Source organism: Petaurus breviceps, unplaced genomic scaffold, assembly GCF_028583685.1.
Source record: "Petaurus breviceps papuanus isolate PSGF00001 unplaced genomic scaffold, PetGlider_PUasm1.0 64, whole genome shotgun sequence".
Lineage (NCBI taxonomy): Eukaryota > Metazoa > Chordata > Mammalia > Diprotodontia > Petauridae > Petaurus > Petaurus breviceps.
In genome coordinates this window covers 8,455,816-8,477,845 of record NW_027186428.1, presented here as the reverse complement: position 1 = coordinate 8,477,845, position 22,030 = coordinate 8,455,816, and the positions used below count along the sequence as shown (strand labels likewise).

At 39.2% G+C, this 22,030-nt stretch overlaps 1 protein-coding gene and 1 pseudogene across 4 annotated transcripts in view; both read right to left on the bottom strand.

The window, feature by feature from the left end:
* The window catches only part of PACS2 (phosphofurin acidic cluster sorting protein 2), a 325,422-nt gene that overhangs the window by 126,801 nt on the left and 176,591 nt on the right, over positions 1 to 22,030 (bottom strand). For 3 of the 4 annotated variants that reach the window (XM_069103870.1, XM_069103872.1, XM_069103873.1), the window contains 3 exons: positions 15,116 to 15,273; positions 14,495 to 14,585; positions 14,060 to 14,125 (listed from right to left, as the gene is read on the bottom strand). In XM_069103870.1, the coding sequence (XP_068959971.1) occupies positions 14,060 to 14,125; positions 14,495 to 14,585; positions 15,116 to 15,273 (315 nt within the window). The remainder of the gene's footprint in view (positions 1 to 14,059; positions 14,126 to 14,494; positions 14,586 to 15,115; positions 15,274 to 22,030) is intronic. The other variant, XM_069103871.1, reaches the window with a different exon arrangement.
* On the bottom strand, positions 1,784 to 10,055 carry LOC138173786 (putative monooxygenase p33MONOX pseudogene; annotated as a pseudogene).

The window sequence follows — 22,030 nt, the reverse complement described above, 5'->3', positions numbered from 1 at the left end:
GTATACAACCTTCATATGAGAATTTATTCACATTCTGAATCACAAACAAAATACCGGGTTAATAAACATTTTGTACAAAATTTATCATCATCTTTAATCTATTTTTTCGATCTCATTTCAATTTACTACATCCCCTTCATGACTTCTGTGCCAGTCATTTTGTATAACTAGGTATTCCTTGACTTCTTTTTCCAAGCTAATCCAATAAATATTTATTAAGTGCTTATGTGCTCGGCATTGTGCTAAGTGTTGGGGATACAATTAGTAAAAAGAAAGACAGTCCCCGCCCTCAAGAAGCTTGCAATATAAAGATGGAATACAACACACAAAAGGTCAGAAAAGTGGGAGATGGAAAGTGGTGGAAACCAGGGGGCACCAGCAGAGGGGCACCCTGTACAATGGAGCTGAAACCAGAAAGAGCAGCAGATACAAAGAAGAGTGAGCTGAAAGTCCCGTTTCTGGCCTTTCTAAAGGAAAGGACTGCAGAGAGTCTGTTACTCCTATCAGAAGGAAGAGGGTGCCAGTTAAGGCGGGAGGGACATCTTGTAGCTTGACCTTGAAAGCAGTCAGAGGAGCAAATGCAAAGTGATCACTTTAAAAAAAAATTAAACATAAATGGTAAGATTTAAACACACAATAAGAAAGAAAAAGAAACATTTTAAACTTAATTGAAACAAATGCAAAATAAGAGGAAAAAACAGTCATGTACACAGCAGAATGTGAGGGGATTCAAAATATAGGGCAATAAATTCCCTTTTCAAGAAAGCCTATATAATAAATACTGTGCACTGTGTTCAGAGTTGTCCATCATCTCTTTGCTTCCTAGTAAGGTTTTTTTTTTGCTCTCTGTTATGTACTTTTTTTACTTTGTTATTTTTCCCCCTTCAATCCTGCCCAAAAGAAGGATACAATTAAGCCCAGATATAGTTATATATACATATACATATACATACACACACATCCTTATATACATATACACAAAAAGATACATATATACCTATATAAATACACTTACACATACACTTAGGTATCTATAATCATACTCATAGACATATACACTCATATGCATTTATGTAAGACCATACTATATTTAATTGTCCTGTTTCTCTGAGGGTGGATAACCTTTTCCTTCATAAATACAAGTCTTTCCGTATTTTTCCAAGTCCACCAACTTGTCATTTCCTGCAACAGCAACATTACAACTGTATACTGTCTAGTTATGTTAGATAGTCCAAATCAAGACTGATTAATATGGCTGACACCTAGTGTGGTTTCTCTATTTTTCTTTTTTGATTAGATCTATTTTAGCCTTAACTTCGTCCAAAATCATGATTATCATACCTGCTTCTTTCCCCCTAACAAATACTACCCTTGATCTTTATTTCGTATGTAGCGCATATCTCTTATTTCCTCTCTCCTTCTCTATTTTTACTTCTCTTGCTACCTTGCCTTCCTATTACTTAACCTGTCCCTATCCCTCCAAGGATCACTCCCTTGTTTTCCCATTCCCATTAGTCTAAACAGCCTCCTATAGCCCCCATTACCCTATTCCTTCACCCTCTCCTCTAAAAATCCCCTTATTCCCTCCCCCTTCCCTATCCCCTTAGCATTTTATTTTTTTCTGAATTTAGAACTTTTATACCTTTCTAGATTATATGTATGTATGTGTATATATGTATATACATATATATATATATATATATATATATATATATATATATGTATGTGCTGTTTCCTTAGGATTCCAGAACTACCAGTCCTCCTCCCCCACCTAATTCCTCTGTGCCAGTTCTTCCTCTTGTACCTCATTCTTTTTTTTTTTTTTACAGTTTTTCCTCCACTTCTGTTATTTGGTTTTCAAAATCCTTCTTAAACTCCTCTATGGCCTATAACTAGTTAATATTTTTCTTGGAAGCTTTTGGTACCTCCGGTTCCATTCTTTGATCCTTTTTGTTCTCAAAAGAGGAATCTAAAGTCAGACTGCTGTGCTTGCTTTGCTTCCCTATGTTGCCTCTCAATTACTTGATTTTTGAGTGTTTTTGGTGCAGTAGAACTCTGCTTCCAGAGAGGAGAGCTTTGTTCCAAATCACTGGGGTTTTTGCATTCATTATGACCAAAATGGTACTGCATCAGGGATGCAAGGATGGGTCAACAATCAAGATAATTAATCACCCTAAAAGTCATTTAAAATATAACATCCAATGAGATATTTCACACTGCCTTTTATTTTTTTCATTTGCTTGGATCTGTTTAATAGTATCTTGATTTTTCATAAAGTCACTAGCTTCCACTTGCTCCAATCTAATTCTGAAGGAATGATTCCCTTCAGTGAGCTTTTGAGATTCTTTTTCCATCTGGCAAATTTGACTTTTTAAGGCATTCTTCTCCTCATTGCCTTTTTGAGCCTCTTTTGCCATTTGAGTTAGTCTATTTTTAAGGTATTATTTTATTCAGTCAGGTTATTCTCTCTCATTGCACAATTTTCTTGCATCATTCTCATTTTTCTTCCCAATTTTACCTCCACTTCTCTTATTTGGTTATCAAAATTCTTCTTAAGGTCCTCTACGGCCTGTAACTAGCTCATACTTTTCTTGGAAGCTTTTGGTGCAGGAGTTCTGACTTCCCTGTCTTCCTCCTTTTCCATGCTTTAATCCTTTTTGTCCCCAAAATAGGAATGTAAATTTGGGTTGCTCTGTTTGCTTTGCTTCCTTTGCCTGGTCATATTGCCACTCAATTACTTGACTTTTGGGCTTTTTGCCACAGTAGGACTCTGCTACCAGACAGGGGAGCGTTGTCCTAATCACTGGGGTTTTCTCAGATGTTGAAGGTATTAGCTGGGTGCCCTCTCTGAAGCCTCCATATGCTCTGGCGAGCTGGTTGCACACCCCAGGACCTTTACCCTAGACTACAATCCAGATCCAAGCAGGTTAAAGCAAGAGAGATTACCCCTCAGTCTGGTCGCTTGGTCCCCCTACAATTTGCAGGCCAGGAGCTGAAACTACCATGTGGCTGTGGCTGCAAGGCTGCTGCACCTCAGCCGCTTCTTGCCCTGGGGGCAAAGGATGACTGCACTCCCAAACTACTGGATACCACAGTCCACAAAGACCACACTGCATTGACCTCTCACTTTGTCCTTAGCATCTATGTGTTGATAATTCTGGAAACTGCCATGGCTGCTGGTGATCTGAAGTCCCTCCAGCTGGTGGCTGGTCAGGCCCACCCTGAGGCTAAAATCTCTGCACAGGGCTGGGCTTGGCTCCCAGAGCACTGCACTGGCCGCTTCCTGCCGGCCTGCCAGACTGTCCTCAGCGGGAGGTTAGCTTCTCTGTGTCATTTTGTGGGTTCTATAGCTCCAAAGTTTCTTCAGACACCTTTTACACAAATTGGAGGAGGTGGGATCCAGAGCCCCATGGAAGTCCTGTTTCTACTTCACCATCTTGACTCTGCCCCCAGAATAATTTTTTAATATTATAAAAAGCATCTGTCTAAAACAAAAGGTCAGAAATGCAATTGGGGTACACCAGAACCTTTTCTGGCAAACATGTAAGTAAGTATACCTAGCTGTAATGGTAATTTGAAAATCTTCCCTGCCTCTTAATAGGTCAAATGTAATCATATGGAGCCTGTGGTGGGAGGAGTTTGCTGAAGGTGGGGCAAAGCCCATAGAAAACTGATAGTCAGAGCAGCTAAACAGTAGAAGAGAGAGAATGTACCCAGGGAGACAGGCTTGTGAATGTTGGTTTGTGGGAAGGCTAATGGATGGTGTGGCTGTCTGCTGTATTATGGTGTATTAACTTTATGTTGCTATGATGGATTTGGTTTCCTGGTGTTGGGATTTGGCTTACTAGTGTGTACATAAATGTTTTGCTTCTGTCTTCTATATGGAGAGTCTATTATATTTTGTGATTGAGAACTATGCTGGCATAATTACAGTCACCTTTGGCACTGTGAATATTGCATTGGCACTACATTTGGTGATGAGGATGGGGTCATGAAACATCTACCTTCTATTTGGAGGCAGACGGAATTTAGAAGAAGAAATGGATATGTAAGGATGGGAATATTTATCTTATTTCTCCCTGGCAATGGAGTGGGCTAAAAGTACAGGGCTCTGTGAAAATTGGGAACTAAGTTTAAAGAAGGGAGAACCCAGAGCTTTAGAAATGTTTGCAAGGCATACCAATAAAACCAGGGAGAGAACTGGAAAGGGGTGTGCAGAAGAGGTTGGGTTTTACTAACAGGTTGTCATATTATATCTTAAAGCAGAGATAAGTTGCTACAAAAAAAAAAACTCAGATGAAAAAGAAATCAGCTGTTCTGAATGAGAAATTTTCTGTGTTACAGTATTTGGGCTCTCCTTCAGAAGAACAAGCTGGAGAGCCTCAGGTGGTAGAAGTGTGTTTGTCAACACTATGCATGGCACACAGCACAGTAAAGAATCAGAAGACAAGGGTCTAGTTCCAGCTCTTTCTCTAATCTATACAAATGTGACCAACTCATTTAAATTCACTGACTCATCTCTAAAGTGGGGATAATAATGTCTTCCCACATACTGTATAAGGTGGCAGTGAAAATTAAAATAAATGATTGAAATGCAATTTTAAAGTTGTAAAGTACTATAAAAGTATAAGGCATTAATATATTATTATTAAAAAGATAAGAAAAGCATGTGTAACAAAAAGCATATGCTGCTAACTGTATCAACAGAGTTCAGTGAAAGGAGAGATGACATAATAATAGTTAATATTTACATAGACCTTTAAAGTATGCAAAGTGTTTTATGTATAGCATTTCTTCTTTTTAAAATTTTTTTTAATTTTTTGTTTTAGTTTACATTTCCACAAAATTTTGAGTTACAAATTTTCTCTCCGTCTTTCCCCTAACCACTACCCCAAAACAGCGATCCCACTGAATACCCCCTACCCCAATCTTCTCTTTCCTATATCGTCCCCCATACACATTCCAGCAGGATAAGATGGATCGGAATACCCCAGTGCCGGTATACCTTATTTCCGAGTTGCATGTTAAAAAAATTTTTTTTTTAAACATTTGATTTTAAAACTTTGAATTCCAAATTCTTTCCCTTCTTCCCTAGTCATGCACCCTTACTGGGAAGATAAGCAATTCACTATAAGTTGTACATGTGTAGTTACACAAAACATTTCCATAGTGGATATATTGTGAAAGACCAACTATATTTCCCTCCATCCTATCCTGCCCCCCACTTGATCTATTTTCTGTCTCTTTTCAAAAGTGTGTGCTTCTAATTACCCTCTCCCCTAATCTGCCCTCCCATTTATCATGCCCCCTCTTATTCCCTTCCCCCCTACTTTCCTGTAGGGTAAGATACACAATTGAGTGTGTTGTTCTCTCCTTAAGCTAAATTCAATGAGAGTAAGGTTGATGCAATCCCTTCTGCCCTCCTGTTCTTCCCCTCCATTGTAACAGTTTTCTCTTGCCTCTTTTGTATGAGATAATTTACCCTATTCTGTCTCTCCATATTGTCTCTCATTATATTCCTCTCACCTCTTAATTTTTTTTTAGGTATCATCCCTTCCATCAACTGATCCTGTGCCCTCTATGTATACATGTACACATGTATATATACATATACATGTGTATACATGTGTACAGTCATATGTATTGATACACACATATATCCTCCTACATAGAAATATTTGTATGTATACATATATATATATATATATTTATATTCCCTTCAACTATCCTCATAATGAGAAAAGTTTCATAAGTTACAATGATCATTTTTCCATGTAGGCATGTAAACAGTTCAACTCTGATAAGTTCCTTATGATTTCTTTTCCCTGTTTACCTTCTCATGCTTCTCTTGCTTCTTGTATCTGAATGTCAAATTTTCTATTCAACTCTTTTCATCAAGAATGCTTGAAAGTCCTATATTTCATTGAATGACCATATTTTCCCCTGAAACACTATACTCAGTTTTGCTGGGTAGGTGATTCTTGGTTTTAAGCCTGGCTCCTTTGACTTCAGGAATATCATTTTCCAATCCCTTTGATCCCTAAATGTAGAAGCTACTAGATCTTGTGTTATCCTGATTATGTTTCCACAATACTCAAATTGTTTCTTCTTGGCTGCTTGTAATACTTTCTCCTTGATCTGGGAACTCCAGAACCCGGCCATAATATTCCTAGGAGTTTTCTTTTTGGGATCTTTTTCAAGAGGTGATCAGTGAAATCTTTCAATTTCTATTTTGCCTTCTGGTTCTAAAATATCAGGGCAATTTTCCTTGAGAATTTCTTGGAGGATGATTTCTAGGTTCTTTTTTTTTTATCATGATTTTCAGGTAGTCCAATAATTTTTAAATTATCTCTCCTGGAACTATTTTCCAAGTCAGTGGTTTTTCCAATGAGATATTTCACATTGCCTTCTATTTTTTTATTTGTTTGGATCTGTTTAACAGTATCTTGATTTCTCATGAAGTCATTAGCTTCCATTTGTTCCAATCTAATTCTGAAGGAATTACTCTGAAGTCTTCAGTGAGTTTTTCAAATTCCTTTTCCATCTGGCAAATTTGGCTTTTTAAGCCATTCTCATCCTCATTGGCTTTTTGAGCCTTTTTTGCCATTTGAGTCAGTCTATTTGTTAAGGTGTTATTTTCTTCAGTCAGGCTGTTGACTCTCTTTTCACAATTTTCTTGCATAATTCTCATTTTTCTTCTCATTTTTTCCCTCCACTTTTCTTACCTGATTTTCAAAATCCTTCTTGAGCTCCTCCATGGCCTGTAATCAATTCATATTTTTTTGGATGCTTTTGATGCAGGAGTTCTGACTTCCCTGTCTTCCTCCCATTCCATGCTTTGATTCTTTTTGTCCCCAAAAAAGTAATCTAAGGTTTGACTGCTGTGCTTGCTTTGCTTCCTCTTGTTGCCACTCAATTACTTGACTTTTGAGATCTCTTTGCCATAGAACTCTGCTTCCAGAGAGGAGAGTTTTGTCCCAAATTGCTGGGGTTTTTGCAGCTGCTGGAGCTATTATTTGGGTACCCTCTCTGCAGCCACCACAAGCTCTGGCCCACTGGCCACACAGCCCAGGATCTGCACCTAAGACAGCATTCCAGATCCAAGCAAGTTAAAAGCAAGAGTGATTACCCTCTGAATGGTCACTTGGTTCCCCTATTATCTGCAGGCCAGGACCTTTGGAAGCAGTTACATGGTGGTTGCACAGCCACTGCACTTCCACCACTTCTCACCCTGGGGACAGGGGCCAGATTGCACTCTTCTATCCCTCCCCCCCCAATTCTAACTTAGTTCCACACTGACTTTTTACTTGCTCTTTGGTGTTTATGGGTTGATAAGCCTGGAAACCGCCACAGTTGTTAGTGCTTCACTCTCCTGAAGTCTGCTCCGGATGCCACTGGTTGTGACCACCCTGAGGCTAAAACTGTGACTCACAAGAGGCTGTGCTCACCTCCCAGCGTATGGCAATGAACCCTTCCTATAGGCCTGCCAGGCTGTCTTCAGCGGGAGATGTTTCTCTCTGTCACTTTGTGGGTTCTGTAGCTCTACAATTTGTTTAGAGTCATATTTTATAGGTATTTGAGGTGGTTGTGGGGGAGCTCACAGAATTTTCCTGTTTCTGTGATGCTATCTTGGCTCTGCCACCCCCCATCTTTCTCTTTTTTTTTTTTAAAAGGGTAATAAAACTATTATTTCAATCATCTGTTGTTGTTGGGGATAGCATAAGGGGATGGTTCAGTTTTGTTTTTAAGTTTTCAAAAAGAAAAGCTTTTATTTCTCCCAGTAGCTCATCCTTTTCTAATAAGATAGGATTCAGACCAATACTTGGGAGGAAGTTAAAAGTCACAGGATGATTTTTACCTCAGTTCATTAAAGACTTTACTTCAGCTTTTAAAAAATAAGTTATTTCAGCTGTTACTCTACAGCACAAAACATTGCACAGTATCTTCTTTAGAAGTTTAACAGAATCAGTTATTAGTCTTTGTGAGCTTAGTGTGCTACCTATTGCTAGAAGTGAACAAAGACCATTTATTCATCTACTGAAGGCAGCAATGATTTCACCATTCAAAGACAAACCTAGCATTCAGTCTTTTCAGTCTTTCTGAAAAGTAAAATATTCTGGTAGGGCAAGGCAGACCAAATCTTTTGCTTCAAATCCTGAACCAAAGGACATTTCCATATCTTTTACATAAATGTCACAAGACAATAGCTGTCTCTACTTCCAACAGACTTTTCCTGTTAGACTACTGCCTCTTTATTCTTGGCCAGGAGGATAGTAGGAAACAGGGCTCCTGAACCAGTACCTTGATTCTAGAGTAGCAGTGTTCTCTAAAATGAAGCTGTTAGCTCCAGCAACTAAGATGGAAAATAGGAATGTTTTTTATTAAAGAAAAGAAGCACCAAACAATTTATCTTGGATAAAATATGCAGAACAAAGTCTACTAGATTTTAATTATTTCCCTTGCCCCCTTCACCCTAGTTCTATAGATCCATAATTGGATGTAGTCAACTGAACTTGGAGAGGTCATTCAGAACAATTTTAGGACATTACAGAATAGGTCTTCCTGCATTAGAGATTCAAGCTTTGCACAAATATTTAAAGAAACAATCACTACCTCCCCAGGAATATCATCCTCAGCAGAATTATAGTTGGATGACATCTTTCTTATGTCAAGTGCAAGGTGGATGGGAAGAAAGAAAAGTATCTTAGATTTTCTACATAATAGTGGGTTCACCAGGGAACACAACTTTGCTCATACGAAAAGGGAGCTTTAGAACCCTGTAGGAGTCAACATATTCATGTCTCTTGGTTTGATGTTATGGGTTCATGGAGGTTGTTTCTTTCCTTTCATCACTGGTAGGTCCATCTTAGGTGGCCTGAAGGCTGCTGGGTCTTCTGCAATTCTAGTAGTCTGAACCCAAGCTCCATTGGAGATGGCTTCTGAGTAACTCTTAAGACTAGGTACTGAAAGATCTTTGATGGGTTCTTGGTCCAAAAGGGTTCCATTTTTTAGAAGAGGGTTTGTCTCTATCTCCATTTCCAGAGTCCATGCTGCTGACATCTAGGCCAGGTAAAGAAGTAGAAGAATCATGAGTAAACCAGTCTCTGGGCTTTTGCTGGGAGAAGAAAAGGGTTGCTACTTGGAGAAGATTGGGTTGAAGCAATCAGTCTATCTTCTTTTGTCATTTCTCCATTTTGTAACTTCAATTTATGGACTGCCTCTGCCACTCAGTGGTACTTGGTTTCTTCTGTGGTCAGGCCTTTATCGGGAGTGTATCCTGCATCTGTCAAACCTGCCTGCTGCTCAAAGCGCTGGGTGCTCTATTATGTTTGTTTTGTAATTAGAGAATTTATGATGATGTGTGTAGGCCCCTTCACCACTGGGACCTTGTTCATTTGGTCACTGGAAGCTAAGGGGGGGTTATGGAGAAACTATTTTCTCCTTCCTCAACCTTGGAAAGTTGTTGGTATTTCTGATCTGGGATGACCAGCTTTTCTCACAGAATGTTACTGCACATGTCAGATGAAGGAGGAGTCATCAGTGTGGGATCCTCCAGGACATCATCATAACTGAATGCCCGTCAATGCATTCCAACTGGCAAAGACATCTTGCCTAGAAGTCTACCTGTACTGTGCTCAAAAGCAGGCACATCTGGCTCTCCAGATGATGCCATGAAAGATTGTGATCCAGGTGTTTCTTTAGATAGATATCCAGAACTCTGATTCCCATGGTGAATGTCTATGGAAGTTATACTGATAAGACGATGTCAAAAGGGAACATTTTGCAGCTAGTGATGAACCAGCAAAAAGTCCCAAGCAGCTCTCATGCAGAGGCTCTACAAACAGCTGAGTTTCCATGAGGAGGAGGGGTGGAATGGAGGGAAGGGGAGGCGGGGGGAAGAGACTGTCTGCAGTTCAAGGCTCTGCCACAGACAGGAAGCTGATACTAACAAGGCTCCAGGCCCCGTCACTCCCTAAGTGCAAAGCACGGGACTAAGGCCATGATGCAAGTAGCGCCAAGACCCAAATGGGCTTCAGCTAGGAGAAGTAGAGTGAAGCCTATGTATAATATTTCAATTGAATCTTACTACCTATTTCATTCCTCTCTACTTGGATTTCTACCTCACTCTCACAACATACCTCCTTTAGGAAGCCAGAGCTGATCTCTCTTGCCTGCTGAGACCTCACAAAATATTTTATTTTGCCCCACCTTCCAAGTATTTTATGTGAATTTTGGAATTAGTCATTTTATCAATTAGAATTATAGATTTAGATCTGGAGATCTCCCTCATTTTGCAGAGAACAAAACTGAGACCCAGAAAATTGACTGAATGGTTCAAGGTCATACAGGCAACAATCAGCAGAGTCAGTATTTCTTGTCACCACCTCCCCTCCTTATTGATAAGCATTTATTAAGAGGTTATAGGGAGCGGCTAGGTACTCAGTGAACAGAGCACTGGCCCTGGAGTCAGGAGGACCTGAGTCAAATCTGGCCTCAGACACTTAACACTCACTAGACTTGGGGAAGTCACTTAGCCCTGATTGCCCTGCCTTCCCACCTAACCCCCCCAAAAAACAAAAACAAAAAGAGGTTATGATACATTGGGCACTGTGCTAAGGGCTGGGGAGATTAAGAAAAGACAAAAGCATTCCTTGCTCTCAAGAATTTATAGTAATTTTTTGTTGTTGTTTTTTAGGAACAGGATTTCTGCCCAAGGCTTCTGCAGAACTCCAAATCTATCCCTTTCCCTTAAGGGCAGCATCAGCATGGGTTTACATGTTTTTGCTTCTCTTTAACTAGGTATGCCCTATTATCATGGAATGAATGGAGCAATAAGAAAATGGGATTGCAGTGATCATGAGGAAGAAGCTAATTTAGTGTATGAACTCATGCATCTAAAGCTCTCTTCCAGCTCCTTAATGAGTGTTCTATTGCCTTTTCCCCAGAAAAATCTAAAGCAACCTTTCCAGCTTCCTCCCTTTATCCCTGCACCATTCTGATCAGATGTCCCAATTGTTCTTACATATAACCTTATATATTAACTGGGATCAGGAAGACTGGTGGTGTGAATAGTTAACTAGAGAAGGGCATTCAACACTAGAGAGAAGAGAGTTCTAATTGGTTGTTAGTTTTATAAAATCCAACAGTACAAGAAGAGAAGCAAAATTGGTCCTTAAGGGATTTTAATCCAGAATCTTCTGTCAACAAAAAATAAACTACTTAGACAAGGAGACCAGAATGGGTGATGGTTTTTTTCAGGCAACCTCATAGAGAAAGTCTTAGGGGAAGGCATGTCACAGCTGATAAAGAACAAAGGTTTTTGTCTCTTCAGAGGATAATACTAGATATCTCTAAACAGAAGGCTCTCAGACCTTGCCCTTTCTTTTCAAAGAAAACTCAGTACTGGAAAATCTTATTATTCTTTGCCCCTCTTACTGGATTCTATGATAAAAAGGCAGGGCCATGTGCTCAAGGCCGTCTATATAAGGAAGGGGCCCAGCATAATCTTCTCCCCTTTTCCCACTGGTTATACTGCTTTTGGACTTTTCTGGACTTCCCTGATTTTCACATTGTCTTTTGCTTTTTCATTCTTATGGTTCGTTTTATAATATCTTGATTTCTTATAATTAGCTTCCATTTGCTCCATTCTAATTTTCAAGGAATTATTTTCTTCAGTGAGCTTTTGCACTTCCTTTTCCATTAAGTCAATTCTGCTTTTTAAGGCATTCATCTCATTGGCTTTTTGGAACAAAGTCATGGGCAAGTCATGTCATCATTTCCCTGAAGTCACAGTACTCTTCAAGAATGAAGGACAAACACAACCTATGAGTAACTTTGCCTCCTCTCCCCTCTCCTCTCTGTCTTTACCGGGGAGCGCTCTGCCCAGGGGAAGATACTTTTCAATGGCCAAAAGTTGCCTTTTTTCCTTTGGGTTGACTGGCTAGATTTCTTTCTGAAAGACCAAGCATTAAACCCACTTCACTCTGGAGCTCATAGTTTGGTCTCTGCCTTCCTAGAAGGCAGAAAGTGTAAACACTAAATAGTAACTGCTTCTCTTTTGCCAGGAACCCTGAGAGGGTCTTCTCACCATTTTTTTTTCTTTTTTGATTAAAGGGGCCACGCCTTGATTAAATTCTTAAAGAGGTCTATTCACTGAATGGGCATTACCTCATTTAAAGTGAGAACCTGAACATTCCTTAGCCTACAAGGACCAGGGTCTGCCAATGTATACTGGGCCATCTCTAGTTGTCCTGATAAATATCTGGTTACTGGACTCAGATCTGGAGGAAAAGGGAGTCTGGTAACCTAGCACAGCCCTACCTTACTCAAATCCAAGTCAATTGCAAGTCATGTCATCATTTCTCTGATGTCATGGTCTTCTTTGAGAAAGGACGACAAATAACAAGGCTTTTTGGACCTCTTTTGCCATTTGGGTAAGTCTATTTTTTTTTTAAAGCATTATTTTCTTCAGCATTTCTTTGGATCTCTTTTAGCAAGCTGTTGACTTGTTTTTCATGATTTTCTTGCATTACTCTCACATTTCTCTTCCCAATTTTTCCTCTACATCTCTTACTTGATTTTCAGAATCCTTTTTGAGCTCCTCTATGGCCCTCAACCAATTCATATTTTTCTTGGTGGCTTTTGATGTAGCAGTTTTGACTTTGTTGTCTTTGTCTTGTTGTATGTCTTGTTCTTCTCTGTCACCAAAAAAAGATTCTATAGTCTGATTTTTTTCCTCTGCACATTTTCCCAGCCAAATTTTGAGCTCTTTGCCAAGGCAGGACTTTGCTTCCAAAATGGAGAGTGCTCTGCCCCAAGTTTCCAGGGTTTTGTGCAGCTGTTGTCAGAGCTATTTCTAGGCACCTGCAAATTTTAAGCTCTTCTACGGCAATATGATCAAAGGAGGTGTTTTCTCCTCTTCTGGCCTGTGGTCTGGTCTGTGAATGACCACCAGTACTCTTTTCTGCCTCAGAACTGTGAGGAAGACTCCCTTTCCACATTCGTCACAAGCTCTGTCATGCCAGTGCTCCTCCTGACCCCAGGACTGCCACCCAAGACTGTGACCCAGATCCAAGCAGGGCAAAGCAACAGAATCCTGTCTCAGTGCCAGCAAAGATATCTCTGCAATTACTCTCTCATCAGCCACTTGATCCCCCCACCATCTGTAGGCCTGGAGCTCCAGAAGCAGCTGCTGCTGCCACCTCCACTGCCCTGGGGCTTTGCTCTTCTCTCATCCAAGTACAACAGAGTTTTCCCCATTGATTTTCTACTTTGTTTTTGGCATTTGTGGGCTGAAAAGTCTGGAAACTGCCGCAGCTACCTGTGATTCAGTTCTGACTTCCCTGAGTGTCAGCTTTTTTTTTGTGTATTGTCTTTCCACATTAGAGTATAAACTCCTAGAGGGCAGACATTGTGTTTTGCACTTGCAATTATATTCCCAGTACTTAGTACAGTAACTGGCAAGTAGCAGGTGCTTGATAAGTGTTTATTTTTTATTATTATCCCTATTTTGCAGATAAGGAAGCTGTGGTTCATAAAAGATAAGTGATCTGACCATGCACCCAGGTAATAAGCTCTATAGGCAGAAGAATTCAACTCTGACTTGAAGTCCAACTCTGAAGCTAATGTGGGCTGGGCTGCTTCTCATACTATAGAAGAGACAAAGCCTACAAAAGAGGAGGAATAAGGATTGAATCCTGAAAGAAAGACAAGACTTAGATAGGTGGGTAGGGGCAGGAAGGGTGTATGTATGGTTTACTACACCAAGGTGAAGTGTATAATATAGTATGGCTACACCAAGGTGAAGATCATGAATAATATAGTGTGGCTAAAGAGATAGGCTGAAGGAGGGAAATAGGGGGAGATAAAGCTAGAAAGTTGGAGGCCAGATTTTGGAAAGAATTTCAGCCTTCTCAAGATCTCTAATTGGGTGATAAGATATATTGAATTTTTGTGCACCAGAGGCTGAGTAGGAGGAATACTAGTTTAGAAATGAACAACAGTCAAAGGACTACTAAATGATTAGCAAGGATAAAAATGGTTTGAACCAAAAACTTACATAAGATACGGCATCAGAAACAATGTCTCCCTGATGCTTCCTTGTATTTTCAGGCACTTCCATCTGCTTGGAAGAAGACAGCAGCAGTCAGAAAAAAAGTCCGATATGGAGCACTTAACACTGAATGATGAAAGGCATATCAAGGGCTCTGGGACTAATAGAAAAAATCCATAGAAAAAGTAAGAATAAGAGAAAGCTACTTATACATAGCTAAATTCAAGAAAGTGATTAGGATAAATATTTGTCCAACAGGTTGGGAATAATAAGCTTGTAAGAAGTCTTATGACTTCCACATATTAAATGTGATACAATAATTTCTTCTGAGACATAGGTTTACTTAGACTAAAGGGCTAGAAGTAGATTTCTGGGCTGCAGTTTCTACTTATATTACTGTTATACACACAAACAATTTTTTCTTAAATAACATTTACTTACTGGACTTGATGGTTCCTTATGGCTTCTCATGCTGTGGATGCTGCCAATTTCTGTTTGAGAACTGGAGTGTGATAAACCTTCAAAATAGGGCCTAAGAAGTTTGAATATACAAATGTAATCTCATTTACTCAGAGCTTTATTTCAATAATTCAAACAAATCTCATTTACCCCCAAAAAGCCCTGATGAAAAAGAAATTCTCAGCGGATTCCAAATTTAATGGAAAATTGAAGTTGGTGTATCTAAAGTGAACTAGATTGAGAGGGATCTCAAGCCTGACAGCCTTCTCCCAGAGGAAACTTATTAATAAACAGCCTCATAACTAGAAAACTATCATAAGCTCTGTTTAGTAAGACTATATAGTATTCCTTATTCATAAATTAAAAAAACAAAACAAAACATTATTCAGTTTCAACCTATTCATGGGAAAAACTGATTCTTAAAAGAAGGAAAAATACTCATGAACTAATAGACTTGTTTTTTCTGATTACAAAAAGGAAAAACAAGGATGCAATTTAACTAATTTCAAAGGATTAAGAGTATCTGAACATTTCTTAGCTCAGTAGATAGGGATGATGAATCTGCCTGGGTTGTAGTGAACCTCCATCTATCAATCTCCTTACCTTAATTTTGGTTTAGGAGTACTGAGGACACTATCATCATCTTCCATTTCAGGGCCACTGTCACTTGGATTCTCAATATCTAAGGTATCATATAGAAGATCCAAGTCTTCTTCAACTTCTGGGACATGCTCAGCTGGGTCTTGCTCTGAGTCTAGCACCTATGTTTAAGAAAGAACATAGAATTAAAGAAAGGTCAGGTATCATAGAAACAATAAAAATTGTAAGCAAGTGACTTGCTGTAGTTGTAAACAAAACAAGCTTCCAAGATACAATGCTGACTTGGTCTTCAGAAATAATAAAAAAAAATGCCAAACTAAAATTTGACATACAAGTTGTTCTATCAAAGACTTTGCAAATAACCCAGATCGATATGATTTCAAGTATTTTTGAAGTAATTTTAATGTAAGCCTGTCTATTAAACCATGAAGGACAAGAGGGAAGGTTATGTATTAAAGAAACAAGATTGGGTGCATGGTAGGGGAGAAAAAGAGTTATTATGAAATCAAGTAATACAAAAATATCTTTCTACTCTTACCTTGTTATTTTAAATTTTTAAATGCAGTCTATCCAAGAAGCCCTTTTAAGGAAAAGAGCTAAACATGGATCAATAAAGTTTCCTTCTACCTATTTCATCTAATAAAAAATAAAAAATAAGAACTAGCCAAATTTCCTACATATAATCATGAGAGAAGTTGAAGAGAACACGACTTCTCAAGATGAACATTCTCATATTTCTTAATTTTTAAGGAGTTATTTTCTTCAGTGAGCTTTTGAACCTCCTTTTCTACCTGGTCAATTCTGCTCTGTCAGGCATTCTCTTCACTGGCCCCTTGGATTTCTTTTAGTATTTGGCCTAGTCTGACCTCTAAGTTGTTATTTTCCTCAGCATTATCCTGTGACTCCTCCATCAAGCAGTCACTATGTTCCTCATGATTTTCTTGTATCACTCTCATCTCTTCTCTCAATTTTTTCTTCATCTCTCTCACTTGACTTTCAAAATCCTCCCTGAACTCTTCCATGGCCTGAGACCATCTCACATTTTTTTTGGAGGCTTTGGATGTAGGAGCTCTGACCTTTTTATCTTCCTCTGAGTATGTGTCCTGATCTTTCCCTGCAATAGACTAACTTTCAATAGTCAGTTTTTTTTCTCCTACTATTTCCTAATTTTCCCAGCCTAAATTGTCTTTGTTAAAGTAGGGCTCTACTTCTAGGGTGGAATGTGCACTGTCCCAAACTTCTGGGGTTTTGTGCGGCTGTTTTCAGAGCTACTTTGAGGGACTTGTAAATTTTCAGTTCTTCCAAAGTGGTATGTTTACCATTCTCCTGGCCTGTGCTCTGGTCTGAGAGAGACCGCAAGTCATCTTTTCTGCCCTGGAATTGTGAGGAAAGTCCCCCCTCCACCGTGCCCACAAGCTCTGCTATTCTAGTTCTTCTCCTTAACCTGGGATTGCTACCCAGATCAGTGTATGGACAAAGCAACAGAGTCCTGCCTCAGTGCTAACAGACACCTGTAACCTTTTTTTGGTCTTTCTGGAGGTGGGAAGGTAGGGCAATTGGGGTTAAGAGACCTGCCCAAGGTCACACAGTGTTAAGTGTCTGAGGCTGGATCTGAACTCACATCCTCCTGACTCCAGGGCCAGTGCTCTACTCACTGTGCTACCTAGTTGCCCCTGTAATCTCCTTCTGACCAGTTGTTTAAACCCCTTACCATCTGTGAGCTGAGAACTCCAGAAACAGCAGCTACTACTACCACTGCAAATTCAGTCTCTCCCAAGGCCTGCTCCTGGTCTGCTGTGGCTGGAATTATTCTGGACTGTGCTCTACTCTCACCCAGGTGCAACAGACCTTTGCTGCTAACCTTCTAAATTGTCTTTGGCATCTGTGGGCTAAGAGGTCCAGAAACTGCCACTGCTGTGATTCAGACACTGAAGGCCTGCTACAGATTTAGTGGGGCTTGGTCTGCACTGGTACAGCCTGCATTGCACTGTGCACTCTGGGGCAACAGATCCTTCCCGCTGTAAGTGCAAACAAGGTGGGATTTTTTTGTCTTCCTTTTAGAGTTGTTTCCCAGGAGCAGGCTAAATTGTGAATATCTGGAGGATGACTCCTTTGAACCCTGAAAATTCACAGCCGTGCTGAGTCAAGTAGATTTTGTGCCTTCTGGCTCCTTAGTCAATCAGGGACTGAGTCTTTGTTATATATTCTGGAAGGTTGGCATTTTGTTTTGGGGGTTTGCTCATGAGAAAGATCTTTCCTGGTCGAGACTCTGAGTAGCTGTATGTCCAGAGCTCCCTGACTGCTTAGATGTCTGTGTTCCATTGATTCAGTGATATATGTAAAGTGTATAGCAATACTGCTTTATTCAGACAGTTGGAGCCCTGTTTGTTGGTCTTTGTGCTAATTCCTCTGCTTGTATTTTCTATATGTCTGTCTTTCTTGGATACTCACTTCTTTATTAAAGCAAGATTGCTAACCCTTTTAAAGCTGTCTTTCCTTCAGCAAAACAGATCAAAGAACCTGTGCTAGCAGGTCATCCAGGGTGTGCTAGGGTGCTTGCTACCACACCCATCAATCCTCCAAGTTGTCCTGGGCTAGAAATTTGTTTCACTCCATTTCTTTGTGTGCTCTAGAATTTGTTTAGTCATGTTTTAAAGGAATCTGGAGGGTTCCTGGAGGAAGCTCAGGTGAGTCCCTACCTCCATTCTATCTTGTCTCTGCCTCATTAATTAAAAAAAAAAGTTTTCCATTTTTGAATTCATTATTTAATTCTAAAGTTTTTTTTCTTTTTAAATGTTCAGTTCCAATTTCCTTCCTCCCTCCAACACACTGAGAATGCAAGCAATAGGATATCTCAATCAGAACTATGAAATCAAGGAAAATATATTTCCCTATTAGCCATATCACAAAAAAAGGAAATAAAGTGAGAAAATTATACTTCAATTTTCATTCTGAGTTCACCAGGTCTTTCTCCAGAGATGGACAGGAATTTTTCGTCTACAGTTCTTTCGAATTGTCTTGAACACTCTACTGATAGTCAAGTCTTTCATAGTTGATCAACATCATAAAATTTTTTTTTTTTGCTTTTTGGAGGGCAATTGGGGTTAAGTGACTTGCCCAAAGTCACACAGCTAGTAAGTGTGTCAAGTGTCTGAGGCCACATTTGAACTCAGGTACTCCTGACTCCAGGGCCAGTGTTCTATTCATTGCGCCACCTAGCCACCCCAGCATCATAACACTGTTGTTACTATGTGCAATAATCTGGTTCTTTTCATTACACTTTGCATCAGTTCATATGTCTTCCCATGTTTTTCTGAAACCAATCCCATTGTTATTTCTTATAGCACAATAGTACTCAATCACAAGCATATCCCACAATTTATTTAGCCATTTCCCCAATGGATGGCATCCCTAAGATTTCCAATTCCTTGCCACCACAAAAAGAGCTAATTTAAGTATTTTTGTACACATAGATGCTTTTCCAAATTTTACTCTGTCTTTGAGATACAGACCTAGTAGTGGCCAAAGGGTATGCAGTTTATTAGCCATAAGACCTACCTGCAAATTCTTCACCAGAATGGTTGGGGCAATTCACTATTCCACCAGTACTTCATTAGAGTTCTTATTTTTTCCACTCATCTCCTGAAGCATATAATTTCTGAAAGATGTGAGGTAGTACCTCAGAGTTGCTTTAATTTTCATTTCTTTAAGCAACAGAAACTGAGAGCATTTTTTCACTTGACTATGAATAACTTTAATTTCTTCTTTTGAAAACGGCTTGTTCATATCCTTTGACTATCAATTAGGGAATGGCTGTTATTTTTATAAACTTGACTCAGTTCTATACTATTTGAGAAATAAGGCCTTTATCAAAGAAACTTATAAAAATTCTTGAATACTTCATTGCCTATGGTACCTTTTAGCAAAATACAGCTTCCATGATTATCTCTTTTAATTAGGTCTATTTTTGTTTTTATTTTGTCTGATGTTTATGACCCTGGTTTTGTTTTAAACTTCAGTTGAAGCATATTAGATTCTGCTCCAGACATTTAAATGAACTTAGTGTCTTTCTGTTTAAAGTACTTCTTTTATAAACAACATAATGTTGTATTCTGATTTCTGATCCATTTTGCTAACTGCTTCTGCTTTATGGTTTAGTTTATCCTATTCACATACACAGTTATGATTACTAATTGTCTATTTCCCTCCACCTCATTTTCTTGTTTCTTTCTCTTTTTATCCTGTCTCTCCTCAAAAGTCTATTTTGCTTCTTACTGCCTCCCTTAATCTGTCCTCCTTTTCATCCTCCTCCTCCTTTCTCTCCCTTCCTATTTTCCAAAAGAGTAAGTCACATTTCTATATACAATTCAGTATGCACATAATCTTCCTTCTTTGAACCAATTTCAGCGAAAATGAGGTTCAAGTATTGCCAGCCACCACCACACCACTACCATTTCTGCCTCGACTGTGAAAGTGCTTTCTTGCATATTTCTTTTGTGAGAGAAAAATGTCCCCATTCTAAGTCTACCTTCTCCCAGTATATACCTCCTTCTCATCCCTTCATTTTTTCTTTTTGGAAGTCATCCCAACACAACTGACTCATGCCCATGCCCTCAGTCTATGTAAACTACTTTTAACTGCCCTAATAATAATAAAGTTCTTAGGAGTTATAAGTATTATCTTCCAATAGAGGAATGCAAAGAATTTAACTTTATTGAGTCTCTTATGATTTCTCATTCATGCTTACCTCTTTTTAAACTTGTTTTGTGAAACTTTTTACCATTTTGGTTAGTCTATTTTTAAGGTGTTATTTCTTTCAGCATTTTTTTTTTGGGGGGGGGTTCCTTTAGGAAGCTGTTAAACTTGTTCTTCACGATTTTCTTGCATCACTCTCATTTCTCTTCCCAATTTTTCCTCTACTTCTTACTTGATTTTCAAAATCCTTTTTGAGCTCTTCCATGGCCTGAGACCAATTCATATTTTTCTTGGAGGCTTTCGATGTAGGAGCTTTGACATTGTTGTCTTGTTTTTTGGTTGTATGTTTTGGTCTTGTCACCAAAGATTCTATAGTCTGGTATTTCCCCCTCTGCTCATTTTCCCAGCCAATTACTTGACTTTTTAGCTCTTTTTAAAAGTAGGTCTCTGCTTACAGTGTTTAGGGTATACTGTCCCAAGTATCAGGAATTTTGCTATTTTCAGAGGTATTTCTAGGAACCTGTAAATTTTCAGATCTTCCGAGACTGTAGGATCAATAGAGAGATGTTTACTCCTCTCCTAGCCTGTGCTCTGGTCTGTGAGTGACCACAAGCACTCTTTTCTGCCTTGGAACTGTGAGAAGGATTCCCTTTCCACCACCACCACAAGCTCTGCCACACCAGTGCTTCTCCTCACCCCAGGACTGCCATCCAGGGCTACAATGCAGATCTAAGTATGGGCAAAGCAAGAGAATCCTACCACAGTGCCAGCAAAGAGATCCCTGCAATCCACATCTTTTTTTTTTAAATGCTTTATTAACTTCTTATTTACATCATTAATTTCCACCAGATTTTGAGTTACTAATTTTCTCCCCATTTTTCCCCTACCCACCGCCCCAAAATAGCAGTCCCACAGGATATCCCCTCCTCCAATCTGCTATTTCCCGTATCTTCTCCCATACCCCCTTCGACTTTTCCAGTAGGGTAGGTGGATCTCTATGCCCCCAGTGCCTGTATATCTTATTTCCCAATTACATGTAAAATAGTATTAAAAATTATATATATATATATTTAAACATTTGATTTTAAAACTTTGAATTCTAGATTCATTCTCTTCCTCCCTTGTCACTCACTCTTACTGGGAAGATAAGCATTTCAGTAAAGGTTGTACATGTGTAGCTAATGCAAATATTAACATAGCAGATATATGGTAAAAGACTGACTATATTTCTCTCCCTCCTATCCCATCTCCCACTTGTTCTATTCTCTACTTTGATCCTGTCCCTTTTCAAAAGTGGGTGCTTCTAACTTCCCTCTGCCTCCCCAGCCTGCTCTCCTTTCCATCATCCCCCCTATCATGCCCTTTCCCCCTACTCTCCTGTAGGGTGAGATACCCTATTTAGAGTGTATGTCATTCACTCCCCAAGCCAAATTCAGTGAGAAAAAGGTTGACCCATTCCCTTTTACCTTCCAATTCTTCCCCACCATTGTAATAATTTTCCCCTGCCTCTTCTATATGAGATAGTTTACCCTAATCTGTCTCTCCTCATCTCCTCTCATTACATTCCTCTCTCACCTCTTAATTTCACCTTTTAAGTATCATCCCTTCCTATTAAATTAGTCCTGTGCCCTCTATGTATACCTGTAAACATATATACACACATTCACATACGTATTCATAAGCACATATATCCTCTGATACAGGCATATATATATTTATATATACATACATATATATATATTCCCTTCAACTATTTTCATACTGAGAAAAGTTTCATCAGTTACAATTACTGTTTTTTCCATGTAGGAATGTTAGTAATTCAACTTTGATAAGTTCCTTATGATTTCTTTTCCCTGTTTTCCTTCTCATGCTTCTCTTGCTTCTTGTATCTTAATGTCAAATTTTCGATTCAACTCTGCTTTTTCCATCAAGAATGCTTGAAAGTCCTCGATTCCACTGAATGACCACATTTTCCCCTGAAACATGATACTCAGTTTTGCTGGGTAGGTGATTCTTGGTTTTAATCCCAGCTCCTTTGCCCTCCAGAATATCATATTTTAGGCCCTTCAATCCCTCAGTGTAGAAGCTGCCAGATCCTGAGTTATCCTGATTGGGTTTCCACAATATTCAAATTGGTTCTTCCTGGCTGCTTGTAATATTCTCTCCTTGATCCGGGAATTCTGGTACCTGGCTATAATATTGCTAGGAGTTTTCTTTTTGGGA